The 21625-nt window shown below is 36.8% G+C and overlaps 1 protein-coding gene across 1 annotated transcript; it reads left to right on the forward strand.

Moving 5' to 3' along the window:
- Positions 1-22: 22 nt before the first annotated feature.
- Positions 23-20180, forward strand: LOC121371586 (RRP15-like protein). The gene is made up of 5 exons (XM_041497591.1): positions 23-154; positions 14614-14861; positions 16781-16866; positions 17330-17516; positions 19987-20180. The coding sequence occupies exons 1-5, from the start codon at positions 43-45 to the stop codon at positions 20161-20163; spliced, it is 810 nt and encodes a 269-aa protein (XP_041353525.1). The 5' UTR covers positions 23-42; the 3' UTR covers positions 20164-20180.
- Positions 20181-21625: the final 1445 nt, after the last annotated feature.

A 21625-nucleotide genomic window follows, 5' to 3' on the forward strand; every position in this document is an offset into this window, starting at 1 on the left:
TCCGGCAAAGGAGTCCGACAAGCTAAGCACTTCCGGTAAACAATGACTGAAATAATGCACGTGGATAAACAAAACGTCGATGAAAACTCAGAAACATCAGCTTCTGAAGCGTTATCTTCTGATTCAGATGTCGCAGACGAAGACTACAGTGCCGGTTCGTATAAGAAATACATTTTAATTAATTAGTGAATCTGCTTTTGTCGGATCCGTGTCGTTTCGACCTAAAAGTAAAACCAGTTCCAGGGTAACTGAGGTTTCGCATGCATCCTGGAAAGAGCTTAAATTTTATTTTCATCCTAGAAAGTGCTTAAAACTCCTGGAAAAATAATTAACCTCCTGTAAAGTCCTGTAATTTTAATTTTTTATTATTATTTGTTTCATTTAACAATAATTATTTTGAAAATATATTTATAAATAATCGCGTTTGACGTCTGGTTCCAAACTAGTCTGAGTAGTCTGACTAAGAGAGCTAGACGGACATTTGGATGGTTATGACGAAGTAGGGCGATCTCTCATTACAGTCAGAAACCAAACTATGTGGGGTTTTTTTGCAATGGCTGCTCACCAAAGAGTAGTGTTTGAAGAAAATCTTGTGATTAAAAAATTGTACCTTTTACGAAATAAGGTCAATGACAGTCACATTTTGTAACCTTGTTTTGCTGCTTCATATTCTCTGAAGCGAACATACTATCGTTACATACGGGTACTTCGTCCCTATCCGCCATTGTTTATCACGTGACGCAGTGAAGCTTCTCCTTAGTTACGTATGGTTTGATAGTAAATTTAGTCAACTTTAGTCGATGATTTACAACAGTTAATGGCCAAGATGCCTAAAACATGTTGTGCAGTTGGCTGCATAAACCATAACATGATGTTAAAATAAATATCGTTTTACAAATTTCCTAAAGAAGAGACCACGCGCCACTTGTGGATGAGGGCATTAAAACAAGACAAACCTGATGGAACACTGTGGCTTCCCACACAGAATTCTGTAAAATGTAGTGAGCATTTCATTGAAGGTAATGTGTTTTATTTGGTAATTTATTGTTGTTTAAGTTGCAATGATGCTTGATGTGTGTGTGTGTATATATATATATATATATATATATAATATAGTGTGTATATTATATCTAGATTTATTATATATAGGCCTATATATATGTATGTATGCAGGGTTGAAAAAAATCAGATTTATTTGATTTTTGTTTTTTTACTTTAATTTGGAGCTTCTGAATTGAATACTTGTTCCCTATTAAATACACGATTTGGAAGCTTCACTGCATTCTGAAAGGAAATACCTCGAACATCTAGTAATGAGGCAACAAAATGCATTTTGGGGATTATTGAGTTAATGTTTAAGTTATTGGTGTTTAGCCAGGATGGCTATATATGGTGATTTGACACGTGAAGTCAGTGACTTCAAGTCACATCTGTTAGATCTGACTCTAGAGCATCCCCAAATTCATCCAATTTACCACATTGAAGCAGAGTGGCTTCACTTGACACCTTCTATTGTGTTGATCTCCCAGGATCATCCCAACCATAGATTGTATGTATATATATGTGTGTATATATATATATATGTACATATATATATATATACGTGTGTGTATATATATATATATATATATATATATATATATATATATATATATATATATATATATATATACATGTATGTATATATGTATACAGTATATGTATATATGTGTATGTACATATATATATATATATATATATATATATACATATACATATACATACACATACACACAGTGTAATATTGATATTACATATTTAAATAGTGCTGTTTTATCATATACATATGTATATATGTGTGTATGTCTATATCTATATGTATATGTGTATATGTATATGTATATGAACAATACCAAAACAACACAGGTATATTTATTATTTGGCAATGTATTTAGTATGTAATGATTAATAATGACAAACAGTAATAATAAGATGCAATTTGAAGCAATTTTTTTTTTTTTTTAACTCTACCTGTATATTATTTGAAATATGACAAACACACACACAACTGTTCAATAATTATATATATAAAATTGGCTATGCATGCTATATATATATATATATATATATATATATATATATATATATATATATATATATATATATATATATATATACATACATACACACAGTGTAATATTGATATTACATATTTAAATAGTGCTGTTTTATTATATACATATGTATGTATGTGTGTATGTCTATATCTATGTGTATATATGTATATGTATATGAACAATACCAAAACAACACAGGTATATATTTATTATTTGGCAATGTATTTAGTATGTAATGATTAATAATGACAAACAGTAATAATAAGATGCAATTTGAAGCAAAAAAATATTTTTTTTAACTCTACCTGTATATTATTTGAAATATGACAAACACACACACAACTGTTCAATAATTATATATATAAAATTGGCTATGCATGCTATGAATAATTACTGGTATTGCTAAATGGACTTTCCTAATTTGGTAACCATTTAACAAATTTTATCAGCGAATAAAAACTGTTTGTAATATTAAAATTAAAATTTAGTTACATTTTGTATCTTAGAATATGAATATCTCGATGCAATATACTTTTTTGGATGTTTGGCAATGTCTCAATATTTATTTTTGTCTAATAATATAACCGTGTCCGGTGATTCGGCGCACTTGGTATTTTGCTTGAGTGTGCTTAGGAAGTTGTCATGTTGTCGGAGTTTTTAATGAATTAGGGCCTAAAGTTCAATTCCTTTTTCAGTGGTTAATCAAGTATCAAGATATTTATTGTTAAGGGTGCATTTAATTTATTTTTTTAGAATTATCAATAATTATATAATAATTTCAAAATAAATCATTCACCTGTTTTCGTGTTTATAAACGCGAAGTAGGTCATCCTTATCGATATTAAGAATGTTAAAACCAGTCTAAAAACACCTTTCCCGCATTTTAAAAATTATAGTAAAGAGTATAAATGTAATTATTTTCGTTCGGTTATTTTTTAATTTAAACCGAAAAAGAAAACACAGCCAAATGCAAAGAAAACGAAAATTTTACACCTTAATTGACAGTCATTCCAGTTCACAATTGTCACATTGTTATAAAAAATAAAAGCGAAATAAGATCCACGTGTGTGCACAATCTACCCGAGAAAAATAAAATCCATGTAGGCATCTTAGCCATGCATAACAATGAACATGTATGCATTTGCAGTACTGTGCCACTCGAGAAAACGATTCCGAAACTGATCATGAGATGGGTCATATGTGATCGTTCATTTTCATAGTAATATTTTTAACAAGACAAAACAAAAAAGTACTCAAATAATTCTGGGACAATAGTGTAGCGCTTATGGGCTAAAAGTGAGGTCATGGGCGGTTTATAAATAGCGGAATCGCCGGACATGCAAATCGTTTTGGATACATGGGGGTGACTATATTTATGCACCATTTTAAAATGTTTATTTACTACAGACAAAACAGTTTGTAGTGTATTTCAGATTATGCACTTCTTCATTGGTGAGAGACGCATTTTATTAAATATTTCACAATGTTCACATAGAAAATGGTCCTTGAAAGCTTAGGTGCGCCGATACACCGGACAGCACTGTATACATACAAATTTGTTATTTCTTGCAATGGCCAAACAGAAATTAAAATTATTTGGTCAAAGATTATTCCAAATCTATTTATCCGGTAGAAATTCAATTATTTATATTTAAATTATGTTATTGTAAGATATTGTTCTAAAAGCCCAGGGAAAAGCAGGATGAGTGTTTGTTTCGAAAACTCAAGACAGTCCATTTAAAATAAGCTCTTATCATTTCAGGAAAGCCACATCTTTGCACAACTCATCCGGACTACATCCCATCAGTATTTACATATTCATCACAAAAACCAACAGATGATGTCAAACAACAAAAAGTGCAAAAGTTCAACAGTGCAATCAAACGGAGGATTCATTTTACATCTCCAGCACCAACAAGTAAGAGACTTAAAACCAGCACACCGAATCCATCGGATCCACCTTTGAGCAGCACATCAACACCAACAAACTTTGAAGGAAACAAAGAAAATGACGGAACTCCTCTGCGGTCATTAGATAATGCATTCCTCGAAACACCACCATCCCAAGATGTCATACAAGATAAAAGTGAATCTTTTTCAAAGGAGCGAAATATGTTAATCATGGAGATGGATAACCTAAGACAAGAGAAGGAAAAACTAATACTTGAAAACAAACAACTCAAGTGCAATTTAAATTCTGCACGATTACGATCAAATTTGTGTCAGAACGATGACAAAAAAGCTAAATTTTACACTGGTCTGCGATGGGATGTTTTTTTGTCAGTCTTTTCAGTATTGGAAGCTTACATGAAAGTTGAAACCAACACTCTTAACAAGAAAGTTACCACTGATAGACCAATTTTTTGTCACACTAGTAAAGTTGCGCATAGATGTGCCATTTGATCTTTTGGCAGAACAGTGTGAAATTCCTTCCTCAACTCTGACAGATATGTTTTGGAGATGGGTCAACCTAATGAGTGAAAAGCTAGGCTATCTGGTACACTGGCCTGATCGGGAAATTATGAACAAAACCTTGCCTAGCATTTTTAAAACAAAATTTCCTAAACTCACAGCCATAGTTGACTGCTTTGAAATTTTTATAGACCGGCCCAAATGTCTGTCAGCACATGGTAAGTGCTACTCCAATTATAAAAAACACAGTACTGTCAAAGTATTCATAGCATATAGCCCTATTGGATCTGTAACATTTCTGTCAACTGCTTGGGGAGGGTGTATATCAGATGTGGAACTTGTTCGTGCGTGTGGATTTATTCATCCAAAATATCATCATCCTAATGACCAAATACTTGCTGACCGTGGCTTTACCCTTCATGATGATTTTGCAAGTGTATGTTCTGCTGAACTATTAACACCAGCATTCACCAAAGGTAAAAAGCAATTATCTGCTGAGGATGTAGAAAAATCACGTAAACTAGCCAGTGTTCGGATTCATATTGAAAGGGTGATTGGACTAATGAAAAACAGGTATCGGATTTTGCATGGTACATTACCTATTAACTGTATAAAAACTTTGAACGATGAAGCAGCAGTACCAACAAAAGCACACATTGACAAACTGGTACGGCTGTGTGCTGCACTGACCAATCTTGGTGATGGCATTGTTTATTCTGAAAACTGAGGAACATAATGTGTAAACTGATTTCAACCCACCCACAACCCCATTTGATTACTTTTTTAAGAATTAAAGGCATATTGTCACAGACCACTGATCTATTTAATGGTCTAACAAAGTATTACCTGAACAAAAATAATTTGATTTGTCCCTAAATGTACTTTATTCAACCATCTTCATAACCACCATACTCCATTTATTAATGATATTTTGTAAAAAATTATTGAATTATAGCAATGATCCATAATTCAAAAACTAAAACTGCCGAGAGGGTTGACATGGATTTCATTCCATCATGGTTCAGTTAAGGTGATGCGATAGCTAGATTTGGTTTCCAACAATTAATGTAATTTTTATTTATTATCCATTTTTAAAGAAATACCGTCCTTAAATCTGTGACAGTATGCCTTTAACTGTAACAGATCAGCGATAGAAATAAGCAGAATCTTTCACTAGTCCACCGGACAAACACATCTAGAAATATACTTGTCCACCAATGTTTTCACTTATCCAAAGAAATTATTTGTTTTATTTAAGCACAAGGACCATATTTTTGATAGCTTAAAATAAAACTGCATTAATAGTATGATATATGGTACCAGTATGTTATTATTTGTTTGTTTTATGGTCTTTCCGACATGTTTTGCAAAACCAGTCTCCTTTAGGGATCCGTTTAAGTTTTACACAGTCCATTGTACTTGACAAGTTGGTTCATTGCAACCAATCATTAACGAACCATTAGTGGAATTACAAGAACAATACACTTGATTGTCAGGACAACTAGAAGTGGTTGCAGTTGGTACACTATTATTTTCTAAAGTCTGTGTCAGAAGCTCTGGCATCACACATTTAACATGAAAGTCTCGCGTTTTTTCCAGCATTTCAGCAATGAATGAATGATTTCTTGTGACATATGATATTGCCGTAAATCTTGGGGTAAAAATCACAAAGTGCAGTATCATGTATATACATTTGCATCTGTACCTGACTGTAATAACTATGTTTTTCTTTGAGTTTACTGGCTTCTTCGTCCATCATCAGACAACATGATTTTCATTCATGTACTCATGGTACGTTTTTTCCCTCTGGGTGTAGGGACATTATACCTCAACTACCCATTGACCATGGCATGCACATGAAGCGATTGAGTCTGAACTAGCTGCTAAATAAGGGTGTTTTTTATCTATTAAAAGTCCTGCTTCATTAATAACAAAATCAGTATGAGAAGATTTCATTATTTGGGTATAACTTTCCAAAGCTGCTTTTTCGTTATCTTTGCCCCACTTGACGGGTGCCACATTCAATTCTTTAACAGTCCCGGTACACAGTGTCTTGATAAGTGATAATGCTGGCTTGTTAACATTTGTGTGCAACACCTGGTGAACTGTAGAAGACGTTATTCTCCCAATTCTTTGGTCATGCCATGTGACTGAACTGGCTTGCTTCTTTGTCACATCATAAATGTATTGAATAACATTGGGTCTTAAAAACATTTCATTTTGTATTTCAATACATTTGATACCAAGTTCCTCAACAGAAAGTGCTGCATAATCTGGGTTAAAATATGTTCTCAAATTGGGTAGAACCACAGTGTCTGGCTCAACAACATTCTTCCAATGGAATTGGTCGGAATATTCTGAGAAAGTGCTCAGAACTACCGGTTGATGGGAACACTCATATAATTTTCCTAACAGCAATCGTTTCTCCTCGTCTGTTGGTGGTGTGATCTCCTCACGTTTTCTTTTTGACTTCTGTATTTTCTTTACGAAATCTTCGTTCCATTAACAAGGGAGGTCAGTACATGTCTGTGATGTATAACCCAGTTGTACAGCAGCTTCAACTTTAAATAGCAGCGCCGCAATATGAGAACAGGATTCTCTCAAACTGTAAGAAAAAACATAAAACATGTTAATATTGTAAAACCTTAGCCATGTAACATTACAGACATACCTGTAATTATTATTCATTGGGGTGATTTACAATATTATTGGACGATTTAGTACTTACAAATCAATCACTTTGTTGGTACTAAAAATTACATCATCATGAGTTATAAATACAATAACAAATTTCTGTCCCTCTTGAAACAATTTTTATTTGTCACTCACTAAAGCTTGTAACAATTAAAATTATTTTACTTGGGACATATTTATTGGCCTTCTACTTTTGAAATATGATAGTTTATCCACATTATTATAATATATTTATTCTTGATAAAACATATATTTCAAATGTAAAAATCAACAGATATTCCCTTTATAGGTAAATCCTGAAAAATAGAGAACACATATAAACAACATGGGAAGGTATTTATAGACAATGCACAAATGGAATGTTTCCATAAAAATATACGTTTTTAAAATTGATCAGTAACAAATTGTGTTATAATTTGATTATTACATAAGTGTGTACCTGTATATGTATACAAGATTGTATATGAACTCGATATTGAATAAAATATTTAAAAAAGTATTATTTTGTTCTTGTTAACTATTATCTAGATGATATTTACGTACCCTGCCATGCAGTCACAGTGGGCAACAGCCACTGATCCATCAGTAGAAAGAGCAGCCCAAGGGTGATGTGGTTCACCATTCAGTCTTTGGGAGGCTCTCACATCAGCACAATGTGGATGCTGTCGGGAGGTTGATAGTTCAACACTGTTTGAACCCATCCTGATAGGAAATAATTGTGTGCTTCTAAACTTTTGTAAGCTTTCATACTCTCTCTGGTAAAAACTCCTGAAATGTTAATATAAATATACTGTACACCAATATATGAATTTAAGTACATGTATGGCAATACATTTATTATAATGTTTTTATGAGAATGTCTAATCTATATTTTGTTTGTTTTGTTTTTTTCTTGGTGGAGAGTACACATATTTTTAAATATACACATGTATACATGTAGTTTTTTTAAAAAGTCAATGTTTTGGACCTCCCATGTGTGTGGGTTTGTTTTGTTTGGGGGTTTTTTTTTTGGGGGGGGGGGGGGGGGGGGGCATAGGCTCCTCTGGCCCCTTTGCCTGTGTGTTACTAGTACTTTTCTACCAACTTTATAGTCAGTAATAGGTCTGGTGTAAACTAACACTGAAAAAGATTAAATAGTAGGATGATCTATTAAATATGTATAAAATATTTACCATGTATTACCATACATATTATAAATTAAGTTACATTTCTTATAACTTCATGTCCTTTTCAAAAGATAGTAACATTGCACTTTTAATAGACATCAAAAACTAATCGTTTTTTTATTTACACAATTTTATTGTATAATATTTAATCATGTTTTGTCTGGAAATTTCAATCACTGCTAAATTTATGTGATAATAATATTTGAATGTTTTTGCTTATTTGTTTACTTTTTTTTTTTTAATTGGAGTTCTGATATGTGAAGGGATCAGTGACAACAGGCATACACATGTATGTGTAGGGGGATTTGGGGGTATTAAATTCTCCTGCTACGTCTATTATTATCAGTATTATTATTATTATTTCACTTCATTTTTAATATATCAAGCTGCCAATATAGAGCCCCTCCTGCAACAATTTTCTGCACAGACACTTGGGCAACTGGATTATTATAAACGTAATATTCAATATAACTAAATGAAATATATCTTATAATCTGCTAGGATAACAGTAGAAATTGCAGATTGTACATCTATACCTTATTATATATTTCTACATGTATACTGATGGAAAGATATCAGGGAACACGTAATTTACTACTAGCATAGTAATGTTTAGTACAAAGTTGTAATGTGAGATTAAAAGACAGTAGTGTCAATATGACTTTACAGTAATACTGTCAACTTCTGACACTATGGATTGAGGGTTTTGGAAGGAAGGAAGGGAATTATATTAACGTGCCCACATCCTTATGGTTCGGGCACGCCCACCATGGATTCGGGTTCTCGTATAGCCAGTCCACGGTTCCATGGCGGGAGGGTGGGGTTTTGATTTTTAGACACCATTATCTGTTAGGCCATCGGTCTACAGGCTGGTAGGTACTGGGTTCGGATCCCAGTCGAGGCATGGGATTTTTAATCCAGATACCGACTCCAAACCCTGAGTGAGTGCTCCACAAGGCTCAATGGATAGGTGTAAACCACTTGCACCGACCAGTGATCCATAACTGGTTCAACAAAGGCCATGGTTTGTGCTATCCTGCCTGTGGGAAGCGCAAATAAAAGATCCCTTGCTGCTAATCGGAAGAGTAGCCCATGTAGTGGCGACAGCGGGTTTCCTCTCAAAATCTGTGTGGTCCTTAACCATATGTCTGACGCCATATAACCGTAAATAAAATGTGTTGAGCGCGTCGTTAAATAAAACATTTCTTTCTTTCTTTTTTCCATTATCTGTTACTATTTGTGTTATCCCTTATTTCATTTCAAGAGTATAATTAACCAGAAATCCAGTTCCCTGCTCCTACTTAATGGTGTGTCTTATAAGTTCTTCCTGTGTTTATTTAACAGCAGTTTGAGCTGTTTAGATAAGAGTTGCTCAAAGGCAGGTTTAATTAGATAACACAGTTAGATATAGAAACAGTTGTGTACTTTTTAAAAAGCATTAGACTTGACAGGAACAACAATGTCCTCTAAGTGTGCAAAGGAGTATATAAAGTACTTAATCACATTTGAATTGGAATGCACTGGTGTCTTTGAATTGCAAATAGAGTATGTGTGGTAAAGACTTGTGAGTGACATTTTCAACTATATCTTTAGAATTAATTAAATTTAATAGACTTGTCTGCCATAAAGACAGTAATACATTTACCGGTAGAAATTTGACTTACTGCTTATTCTTTTTTGTTTTAACAAGAAATAATCCTTCAAATAACGTTAGATACAGAAACACTGACCACAAAAATCCCATCATTATTTAATGTTTAAGCATAAATAAACCACAAGAAGAAACAAACATGAACAAAGACGTAGCACAAAATGACAATAAACCATTGCAAATAATTCGCCTTGATGCAACATGCAAATGTTTTATCATCATTTCTGTAATGTATGCAAACACACACACACACACAAATTAATAACCAATAATGTATGTAGTAATGTATATGTGTGTGTGTGTGTGTGTGTATATATATATTTATCATATATTTTCTAGCATATCCAGTGTAATCAAAGTATGTGATATTTATCAGATCACATACTTTCAGAATTTGATAACTTTGTAAATTAATCGAGGTCACAGCACTACGTTTATTGAGAGAGAGGGGGAGGAGGAGAGGGCGATAGAGCAGAGAGAGGGGGGGAGGGGAGAGGGCGATAGAGCAGAGAGAGAGGGGGAGGGGGAGAGGGCGATAGAGCAGAGAGAGGGGGAGGGGGAGAGGGCGATAGAGCAGAGAGAGAGAGAGGGGGAGAGGGCGATAGAGCAGAGAGAGAGGGAGAGGGCGATAGAGCAGAGGGGGAGGGGGAGAGGGCGATAGAGCAGAGAGAGGGGGAGAGGGCGATAGAGCAGAGAGAGAGGGGGAGGGGGAGAGAGCGATAGAGCAGAGAGAGAGGGGAGAGGGCGATAGAGCAGAGAGGGAGGGGGAGAGGGCGATAGAGCAGAGAGAGAGGGGGAGGGGGAGAGGGCGATAGAGCAGAGAGAGAGGGGGGGGGGGGGGGAGAGGGCGATAGAGCAGAGAGAGAGGGGGGAGGGGGAGAGGGCGATAGAGCAGAGAGGGAGGGGGAGAGGGCGATAGAGCAGAGAGAGAGGGGGAGAGGGCGATAGAGCAGAGAGAGAGGGAGGGGGGGGAGAGGGCGATAGAGCAGAGAGAGAGAGGGAGGGGGAGAGGGCGATAGAGCAGAGAGAGAGGGCGATAGAGCAGAGGGGGAGGGGGGAGAGGGCGATAGAGCAGAGAGGGAGGGGGAGAGGGCGATAGAGCAGAGAGGGAGGGGGAGAGGGCGATAGAGCAGAGAGAGGGAGAGGGCGATAGAGCAGAGAGGGGGAGGGGGAGAGGGCGATAGAGCAGAGAGAGGAGAGGGCAGAGAGGGAGCGGGAGAGAGCAGATAGAGCAGAGGGGAGAGGGCGATAGAGCGAGAGAGAGAGGGGGAGGGGGAGAGGGCGATAGAGCAGAGAGAGGGGGAGAGGGCGATAGAGCAGAGAGAGGGGGAGAGGGCGATAGAGCAGAGAGAGAGAGGGAGGGGGAGAGGGCGATAGAGCAGAGAGAGAGAGGGAGGGGGAGAGGGCGATAGAGCAGAGAGAGAGAGGGGAGGGGGAGAGGGCGATAGAGCAGAGGGGGAGGGGGAGAGGGCGATAGAGCAGAGAGGGAGGGGGAGAGGGCGATAGAGCAGAGAGGGAGGGGGAGAGGGCGATAGAGCAGAGAGAGGGAGGGGGAGAGGGCGATAGAGGGGAGGGGGAGAGGGCGATAGAGCAGAGAGGGGGAGGGGGAGAGGGCGATAGAGCAGAGAGAGAGGGGGGGAGGGGGAGAGGGCGATAGAGCAGAGAGAGAGAGGGAGGGGGAGAGGGCGATAGAGCAGAGAGAGAGGGAGAGGGCGAGAGAGGGAGGGGGAGGGGGAGAGGGCGATAGAGCAGAGAGGGAGGGGGAGAGGGCGATAGAGCAGAGAGAGGGAGGGGGAGAGGGCGATAGAGCAGAGAGAGAGAGGGAGGGCGATAGATAGAGCAGAGAGGGGGGGGAGAGGGCGATAGAGCAGAGAGAGAGAGGGAGGGGGAGAGGGCGATAGAGCAGAGAGAGGGAGGGGGAGAGGGCGATAGAGCAGAGGGGGAGGGGGAGAGGGCGATAGAGCAGAGAGAGAGGGGGAGAGGGCGATAGAGCAGAGAGGGAGGGGGAGAGGGCGATAGAGCAGAGAGAGAGAGGGAGAGGGCGATAGAGCAGAGAGAGAGAGGGAGAGGGCGATAGAGCAGAGAGAGAGAGGGAGGGGGAGAGGGCGATAGAGCAGAGAGAGAGAGAGAGTTAAAAGTTTGTTTTGTTTAACGACACCATAAGAGGACATTGATTTATTAATCATCAGCTATTGGATGTCAAACTTTTGGTTAAATGTATGTAAAAAGTTTTTTGTGCTTTTGTTTTTACTTTTACTCTTAATCGTAAGGAATAATAGTAAACCATTGTCTTTACTGTGAACATATTTATGTTAGTCTTGCATGACAAATCTGCCCCCAAATAAACAATAGCCTACAAAACAAGCCCACACACCAGTAGACATGCACAACCAAAAACATAACCCAAACTAACACGCACATTTGAAAAAAATAAGTTTGATCTATGTACATATACCAGTGGCGTATGAAGGTGGCAAGGTGGGGGGATGTGCACACAAACACACACTCACAGCCAAAAAGTGTAGGGAGGGGGCCACACTTTTACACTATTATAAAGCAAACTATCTGAAAAGTGGGGGGCACTTGCCTCCCTGCTTCCTACGCCAGTGTGTGTATATATATATATATATATATATATATATACCGGTATATATATATATATATATATATATATATACACACACACACCATGGAATGCTTAATGGTTGTGCATAATATTAATAATTGCAGGTAGGTAGTCGATCGTAACTATTAAATTACACATGAAATTGTGTCCGTTACACTATGTCCATCTGACAATGACACTGGACTCGCTGTTCCAATTTGTTTGCGAGTCAGACAGTAGAAACCTTATCGTTAGGCGAGGAAGTGAATTTCTGTATCATTAGTTTCATTATTAACTACTGCATAGGTCGAAGTTAATAATGCAGCTAACGGTACAGAAAATTGCAGCTAGTCATTTAGTCAAATTAATGTACTTCCATTCGTAGACAATGATATATATACAAACACATGCATATTACTTGCAAATATTAAAACTTTATTAAGGTGCCATTTTAACGTGTTCGTAAGTATTTTTGTTGAGCACAAAACATATTGTACATTTTCTTTTTTGTAAACATTGTTCTAACGAACAATAATAGTAATAGAAAACTTTATTAACATCAAAAAATAAAAGAACAAGTTGACAACTACTCCACATTTCAGTAGTAACAAAGGGCCTTTGTTGCAACGACTGGAGCGTAATGCACCGGAAATAATTTAGTGGCTAATTGGGACCCGGCCCGTAGCACGATGACCAACAAGGGCAGATAAGTATGTTTCTAATAGAGGCTATAGTTATAAATCTACACAACCTTCTAACAGTGCCAATGTTTTTACAGTTTTAGTGTCAACCATTATGTTTTGCATACTAGTATATTATTACTAGACCAACCGAGCTGTGACCTAGGCTGAAGCAGGGCTCGCCCTAGAATGAATTATGGTTTAGCCAATTTTCAGATATGAAGAGTATTTCCCTAAAAAGTATTAAAATATGGTTAATTTAAGGAATATTCTGTTAGCCAAAGACTAAATATTGTAGCCACTTTGTATAAAAAATAGCAATTCACTAACTTGGCATTGGGCTGAGTGAGTGGCGGGATATATATGTAGCTCAGTCGGTTGAGTGCTCGCTTGAGGTGCTTGCATTGCATGATCAAACCACCTCAGTGGATCCATTCACCTGATTTTTTTTGTACCAACCAGTGCACCACAACTGGTCAAAAGCCGTGGTATATGCTTTTTTGTCTGTAGGAAAGTACATATAAAAGATCCCTTGCTGCATTAGGAAAAATGTAGCGGGTTTCCTCTGATGACTATGAGTCAGAATTACTAAATGTTTGACATCCAATAGCCGATGATTAATTAATTAATGTGCACTAGTGGTGTTGTTAAACAAAACAAAATTTGGACAGTGTGAGCCCTGTTGAAGGGCTGGTTATCGCTGGCAAATAGTGAACTCTAAAAATTAAAGGACATAGGACGAATCAATTAATAAATATTATTTACAGTATTAATCAAATTAAAACTCTTTGTTGTTACTGGAAAAATGTTGTAGTTTTCTCTATAAAGACAACATGTATGTCAGAATTATAAATTTAGCTGATGATTAATCAGGTCTCACACTGGGAATGATTTTGTTGTAATCAACTTTCACATATCGAGAGTATAATATTTGTACTAGGTTAAATTTAATTTAATTTCCTAAAAAAAGGGTTTTTTGTACATATGAAATTATTTGAAGACCAAATCCAGTTTGGGCTTCTTACAAATATTAAGATGACCAGAAACACACTGAATATACAGACACTGATATTCTAAACAAGAAAACATATTTAATGTGTACGTTTAATCGTAGAAATATTTTATTAGTCGGAAACATCTTACAATGCTGCAAACTCAGGAATGTCCCTTTAAATCTTTGTATAAATTGTTTTTAACAATTGGCTAATTTGGCAATGGCAGTTGGGTGATCCCTCATTAATTAATCAATGTGCTCTATACTAGAATTTGACAGAAATCATGCTAACAGGTGATATATGTTGATTTACAGATTCAGAAAGTGAAAATGAAAATGAAGATTCAGAAAAAGAAATCCAAGAAGAAAAAACAGAAGGAAAGCACCAGGGACTTGCAGATGTTATGTCAAAAATTCTCAGCAAAAATGTTCCAAAGCATAAAAAGATAATTTTACTGAAAGCAAAAACAGAAAAAGAACTTCAGAAACTGAGAAAAACTAAAAGAGGAAATAATTCAGATGATGAAATTGAATATAAGGATGTCCTTGAGAAAATGGAAAAGGTATTGATCAGTGCAATACGCATGTACTGTAGAAGTACAGATTTTAATTTAATTTTGTTTTATTTAACAGAGCCTTTAAAAGATGTACTTGATTCCTTTAACATGTGTTTCATTATTTGCCATGAGTCAATATGCAAATTGCTTGTTTTTAAGGAATCTACACACATGTGAACGCTGATATCAGAAAACATTTGTTGAAATAACAAAATATTTCCAAAACCAAACTACACAGATGTGGAAAAAAATAAGTAGGAATAAAATATATATATGTATTTACTTACAGGTGGAAATGTAGACATGACGGCCATTTTTCACTCTAGCACTATATTGAATGATGTGCAATATTAAACAAAGTAAAATATATATGTATTTACGTACAGGTGGAAATGTATACATGATGGCCATTTTTCACTCTAGCACTATATTGAATGATGTGCAATATTAAACAAAGTAAAATATATATGTATTTACGTTCAGGTGGAAATGTAAACATGACGGCCATTTTTCACTCTAGCACTATATTGAATGATGTGCAATATTAAACAAAGTAAAATATATATGTATTTACGTACAGGTGGAAATGTATACATGACGGCCATTTGTCACTCTAGCACTATATTGAATGATGTGCAATATTAAACAAAGTAAATACGAAAGTTTTACACTGATTATCAGTCGCCTCTGTTTCGCAGATTCTTTGCATATGAGTTTTGGTGAAGTCACATGACATGCGTCACTCTTCAAAAAACACCAATAGCCCGGTTTATGGTAGGATCTGAGGAATGTCAACATTAGACCATGTCATGCATTTAATCTCTTCACAATTGTTGGTTAACATTAACATTATTGGTTAATTTTGATAGTAAAATTCAGGGCTAGATCTGGGTGAGCAAAACATTTCGCCGAATTGTCTATTAAACTTAAAAAATTGCAGAAATCAACAGCTATTTTCTATAAAATGTCAATTATTACCTGAAATTATTTCGCCGAATTAAAATAAATTTTGCCAACTGTTTTCAAAATTTGCAATTGGTGAATCTGGCGAGTGCCAGAGCTAGCGTTGTAAATTAAACAAGGTAAAATATTATTTTATCATGTGCGTAGAAACCTTTTCCCATTAATAGGCCGGTTCACAGTTACTTGAGGATATGTTTTATCTCATGCAGTGGAAGTTAAGTTTTCGAATTTTACAGTTTATAACATGTTATCATTTTGCAACCTCTCTTGGTCAGGATTAATTATTGATATGTATGTTTCAAGAAACCTCAACTCACATACATATAGGACAGAATCCAGAGTGGAAGAAAATGGATATATTTTAAATGTAACTTCTTAACAAGTTTATTATGTCATTAATAAATTACGCCAAACATTCTTGGTATGTCATTAATATTATAATAAGTTAACCCAAAAGTTCTACTATTAAAATGAGATCAATTAATGCATCTTAATTTCAGTGTGTAGTTAACTAGAGCCAGGGCGGTATTTAAATTTTAGGTTCGGTATCAGTATTTTGGGGATGATTTACCTCGGTATCGATATTCGGTATTGATACAATGCCGATATCAAGTGGTATTTTTTATATACTTGGCTTTAAATGCATGCCCAAGTTAATTCTCACCTGCTAATTGCATCTAAATTAATTTAATTTTGCGTTTGTGAGATATATTGATAGTGCTTTACTAAATGGCAGATGACATTTTTCAATACCGAAATTTCGGTCTTTCAAAATGTGCTCGGTACGGTAAATGGGTATTGACATGATACCAATTACCAAATGGTATATACAGTATACCACCCAGCTCTACAGTTAACAGTCAGTGATATTCTCTCTCTCTCTCTCTCTCTCTCTCTCTCTCTCTCTCTCTCTCTCTCTCTCTCTCTCTCTCTCAGAGTCTCTTGTGTTTATTTTTTTGTAGAAGAAATTATGGGAGAACATGGGACGAATAAAGCCACATCCACTTGATAAAGACAGAGAAAGATATCTACAAAGAATTGCAACACGGTAAATGAATGAACCTAACTGTCTCTGGAAATCCTTGTGAAATGGTTCAGTCTGGGATTTAAACCCAGGAATACTTTCATGTTATTTTGTTGTTTCCAATAAAACTGTGCATTTGAAATTATAATTTTCAGGAGTAAGCCATTAACATGGAGTGTGGGGAGGGGAGTAATGTCAGAACACTCTTCTAAAATGAGAACAAATGTCAATAAAAAATATATAATTTACTTGATTATCATTTTTGATGAACCTTTTTAGGAATGGAAGGGGGGTAGAAAAAAAAGCACTCATTGTATGATTGGTTTGTAAAAATTGTGAACAACTAACTTTGAGAAGGTGATATATATACATGTATAGATATATGTGCTGAGGTCAAATTATGCATTTTAGTACACATTCCTTTTATAGACAGATGATGGTTACCCCAAGTTTGACTGTGATATTTTATTTTTAATCTTTGCTATAGGGGCGTGGTCCAGTTGTTTAATGCTGTGCAGAGACAACAGAAACTGCTGGGTGATAAACTCGTGGAGGCTGGTGCGTCTGTTAGAAAACAAGACAAAGTCATGGAGTCGATGACAAAAGGGAAATTCTTAGACTTACTTAAAGGAACATCAGCCAGTACGTCGGTGATAAAAGTTGAACAAGAAGAGGTAATTCACTGTTTTCTTAAACAGGATGATTTTCCACAAACATGGAAAACCAGATGGAATTCAGTAACTGAAACAGAATTCCTGATATTTACAGATGTTTGTTTTTGGATTTATTTCTGTTTACATATATTTTTTATTTCATGCCGAGTTGCTCAAGCACAGTTATAAGTATTTATTATATCTTGGGATGTATTAACATTTTCGTATGCCTACGTTGGTGTTAAATACTATAGAATATGCAGAGAACTGGGGTCATTCATGTTGGTTATGCTTGTTTGTTGTAAATACAGAATGTATACTTAACCAAAAAAGTTTAGCAAGTTTTTGTAAATGACTGTTGCTTCCAAATAAATTAAAATAAAGTGATAAAACTTGGTAATATGTTAGTTGCATATGCCCTGTCACTTTGGGTAATGAAAAGAACACCATTTGTCATATCGCACGCCGCTATGTGTACTGCACGTGCAAACGCGGTGCGCTCGTGCTGTCGCAGAAGCGCGTGCAATACGGATGTATTGAAATCACATTTTGATGCACTGAACCAACATTATCCAAAAACAAAAGGAAGAATTTATCCTGTTATAATGGGTTGCCGTCCAGGCTTAACGGAAAATCAACATCATGAAGCAATGGGACGGCTTAACGCCGGCCAACGCGTACATGACTTCGCTCAGTACTTTCGTGTTCATGACAGTACCATATCACGACTTTCGACAATGCGTGCACAAAACTGGGCAAGTGCGAGATCGACCACATTCTGGTAGACCACGATTAACTACTCCAAGGGAAGATAGGTATTTAGTGACGTCATCTCGACGTCACAGGTTCGAAGTGCTCCTCGTTTAGCCCATACTTTGCAGCAAACCACAGGCACTAGAATTCATGCTCAAACTGTCCGTAACCGTCTCCATGCTGCTGGATTAAAAGCACATTGCCCTGTTGTTGCTGTTCCCCTGACAGCGCGCCACATTCAGGAACGTCTGAGATGGGCCAGAATACACCAACACTGGCGACGCAGACAATGGGATCAGACATTATTCATAGACAAATCCAGGTTTTGTGTTCAGTTTGCGGATGGTAGGCGTCGTGTATGGAGGCGACGGGGAGAACGATATGATGCAGACAACGTCATTCAGCATGACCGATATGGCGGTGGCAGCGTCATGGTCTGGGCCGGCATTCATGGTGGAGGTAAAACAGATCTCGATTTCATTCACGGAAACATGACTGCACAACGTTACTGTGACGAGATCATTACACCAGTGGTCATTCCATTCCTGCAGCAGCATCCTGGCTTTCTGTTTCAACATGACAATGCTAGACCATATACCGCTAGGCTAACCACTAATCTTCTTGAGTGGAACCACATCCAAGTGTTGAACTGGCCACCAAAGTCCCCTGACTTGTCCCCAATTGAGTGTGCATGGTACCTACTGGGCTGTAGGGTACGCGAAAACAATCCTCATATCCTTAATGTCCATGACCTACAAATTGCTCTGAACCAGGAATGGAATGCAATTACTGTTCCTGAGATTAATGGTCTCATTAGAAGCATGAGACGATGATGTATTGCTGCATCAATGCCGCTGGTGCACACACACATTATTGAGCTTCTCTCAACATTTTGGTAGATGTACCCCTCCGTTTCATCAGTTGACATTAAAGTGACGACTTTGATACAGTGACAGCGTGTTACTGCTGGCTACATTCAGAAATGCTGTATCAATGAAATAATGTGTACAAATAAATTCAACATCCAATCAGGTTGTCTGTATTTCATATCTTGTACGTAATTGCTAAACTTATTTGGCACAGTATAATATGTGAACGTGTACCAGTTACAAACATATAGATTATGGTAGCCCCACTCTGGCTAGTGATATTCAATGTTGGGCTAATAACTACTATTGTCATGCCCAACAGCTAGTGACATTTTTTTGTCGAATGTTGCAGTTGTCTATTTTGTAAATATGAATATCCTGCCCCCATCCCCCACCATCCAAAGTTTGTGTCTTTCTCTTTAGGTGACATATCTGTGTTTTACTATTATTTAGTAAAATTGTATTAACTTAAAGTAAAGTAGGGCTAGTGAATTTTTAATCATGGCTAGTAAATTTAAAATATCACTGATCCCATGGCTAGTGGATTTTTATTAAAAATTCTACAAGTCCTGTTGTTACTATGTTTTAGTAGCCCCTAAAGTATTTTCCATTAAAAAATTCTGTATATTTTAAACCTAGAAAGTTGAGGAATACATTAAATGCTTCTCGAGGACTTTAATTGTATCTCTTTTTTAGCCACTTTCTGTAAATGAAGAGAATATGTTTAGATAGAAGATATTACATTTGAATATATGTAATTAATTATATAATTATAATATAAATAATGCAAGCTATCAAATACTGTCCTTTCAGTGGAGGATAAAGTCACAAATTTTGAATGAAAAAAAGTCAATTTATTTATGTTTCAGATAAAAGAGGAGCCGGTTGAGACGGAAGAGAATGACAAGTGGAGTATTTTAAGAGACGATTTCATGATGGGTGCCAATATGAAGGACTGGGACAAAGACAACAGTGGGGATGAGGGGGGTGGGGGGCAGGAGGACATGGATGATGATGACATTGATAACATGTCAGATAGTGAATAAATATTGTTATCTCTTAACGGTTTTATTTTCGCATTTATCTTATTTTGATACCCAATAGCCAATGTATTTTTCATGCTCGGCTGTCATTAAACATTCATTCATTCATTCAGTTAGTCTTAACTGTTTGTCGTACTGTAGTGTTGTTTGGATAAAATGTTCTTGTTGGAAGCATGGCTCACACTGGAACAAAATGTTATTTTCAGATATGTAGAGAGTTTCCTTGAAAATTATTCAAAAGTGGCTAATTTGGTAATGGGCAGGTTGAACCCTCTGGCAGCAGCTAATGGGAATTTCCCTGCTAGCTCAGCTGGTTTGAATTTAGCACACTGTCCTGGGCACATATCTCAGTGAGTTAGTGAGAGAGAAGTTGATGTAGTGGCCTCAAACTCATTCTGGGACCTGGTACCTGGGGGGGGGGGGGGGGGGGGTGTAGCTCAGTGGTACAGCGCTCACTTGATGCATGGTCAGTCTGGGATCGATCCCCGTTGGTGGGCCCATTGGGCTATTTCTCATTCCAGCCAGTGCATCACAACTGGTATATCAAAGGCTATGGTATGTGTTATCCTGTCTGTGGGATAGTGCATATAAAAGATCCCTTGCTGCTAATCGAAAAGAGTAGTCCATGAAGTGGCAACCGCAGGTTTCCTCTTCCAATATCTGTGTGGTCCTTAACCATATGTCCGATGCCATAAATAAAATGTGTTGAGTGTGTTGTTAAATAAAACATTTCCTTCCAGTAGCTAGCAGCCTTACGTCCAATGGTTTAACCACTATGCTCACCTGGTAGAGCAATGCATTTTCATAGACAGACTTATTTCATTTATATTTATTTTCATACTTGTATACAATTATGTTTCAAGCATGCTGTCCAGGACAGTGTGTTAGTTGTTAGTAATTGGTGAGAGAGAGAGAAGTCTCTTTGAGACTTTAATCTCACTCTGGCAACCAGTACCAGGATGCGAACCCAGTTCCTACCAGCCTAAAATTTGATGGGTTAACCACTACACCATGAGGGCTGGTCAACCCTGTTTGGAGTTCCCTCACTGGAGGTTGATATCTATCATTTGGAGCCAACATAGGGGCATATCGTTGAAACTTGAGTCTTCATTTAAACACTTGATTTGCTTTAACCTGCATCTTGAGTTTGGTATCTTGAGTATTTGAAATGTGTATTTAAATAATTATTTATTATGTATATTTAAAAAAGAAGAAGAAATTATGGGTAATGTTAGCTTTGAGGTGATTTATATTCATGAGTCGGTCAGGTTCAGAAAGCATTTCTTTTTGAAAGTTAACCGGATGTGTTTTCCTAAGGATATATTAAATTGTTTTACTCCTGTCTGGCTTTTTGATGATTCATCCCAGTGACCTTCACTACAGATTCCGGATTTCACTTTGGTAATTTTCAAACAGCTGATTTTGTGAAAAATTTAATAGCTAAACCTTCATTCAAATTTGTAAA

The sequence above is a fragment of the Gigantopelta aegis genome, chromosome 4 (assembly GCF_016097555.1).
Source record: "Gigantopelta aegis isolate Gae_Host chromosome 4, Gae_host_genome, whole genome shotgun sequence".
NCBI lineage: Eukaryota > Metazoa > Mollusca > Gastropoda > Neomphalida > Peltospiridae > Gigantopelta > Gigantopelta aegis.

What these genes read in the sequence shown, in the direction of transcription:
- LOC121371586 (XM_041497591.1), top strand. Translation starts at nt 43, where the DNA reads ATGACTGAAATAATGCACGTGGATAAACAAAACGTCGATGAAAACTCA. An exon ending in CTACAAAGAATTGCAACACG is followed by an intron (nt 16,867 to 17,329) that starts GTAAATGAATGA and finishes TCTTTGCTATAG; the next exon opens with GGGCGTGGTCCAGTTGTTTA. An exon ending in TAAAAGTTGAACAAGAAGAG is followed by an intron (nt 17,517 to 19,986) that starts GTAATTCACTGT and finishes TTTATGTTTCAG; the next exon opens with ATAAAAGAGGAGCCGGTTGA.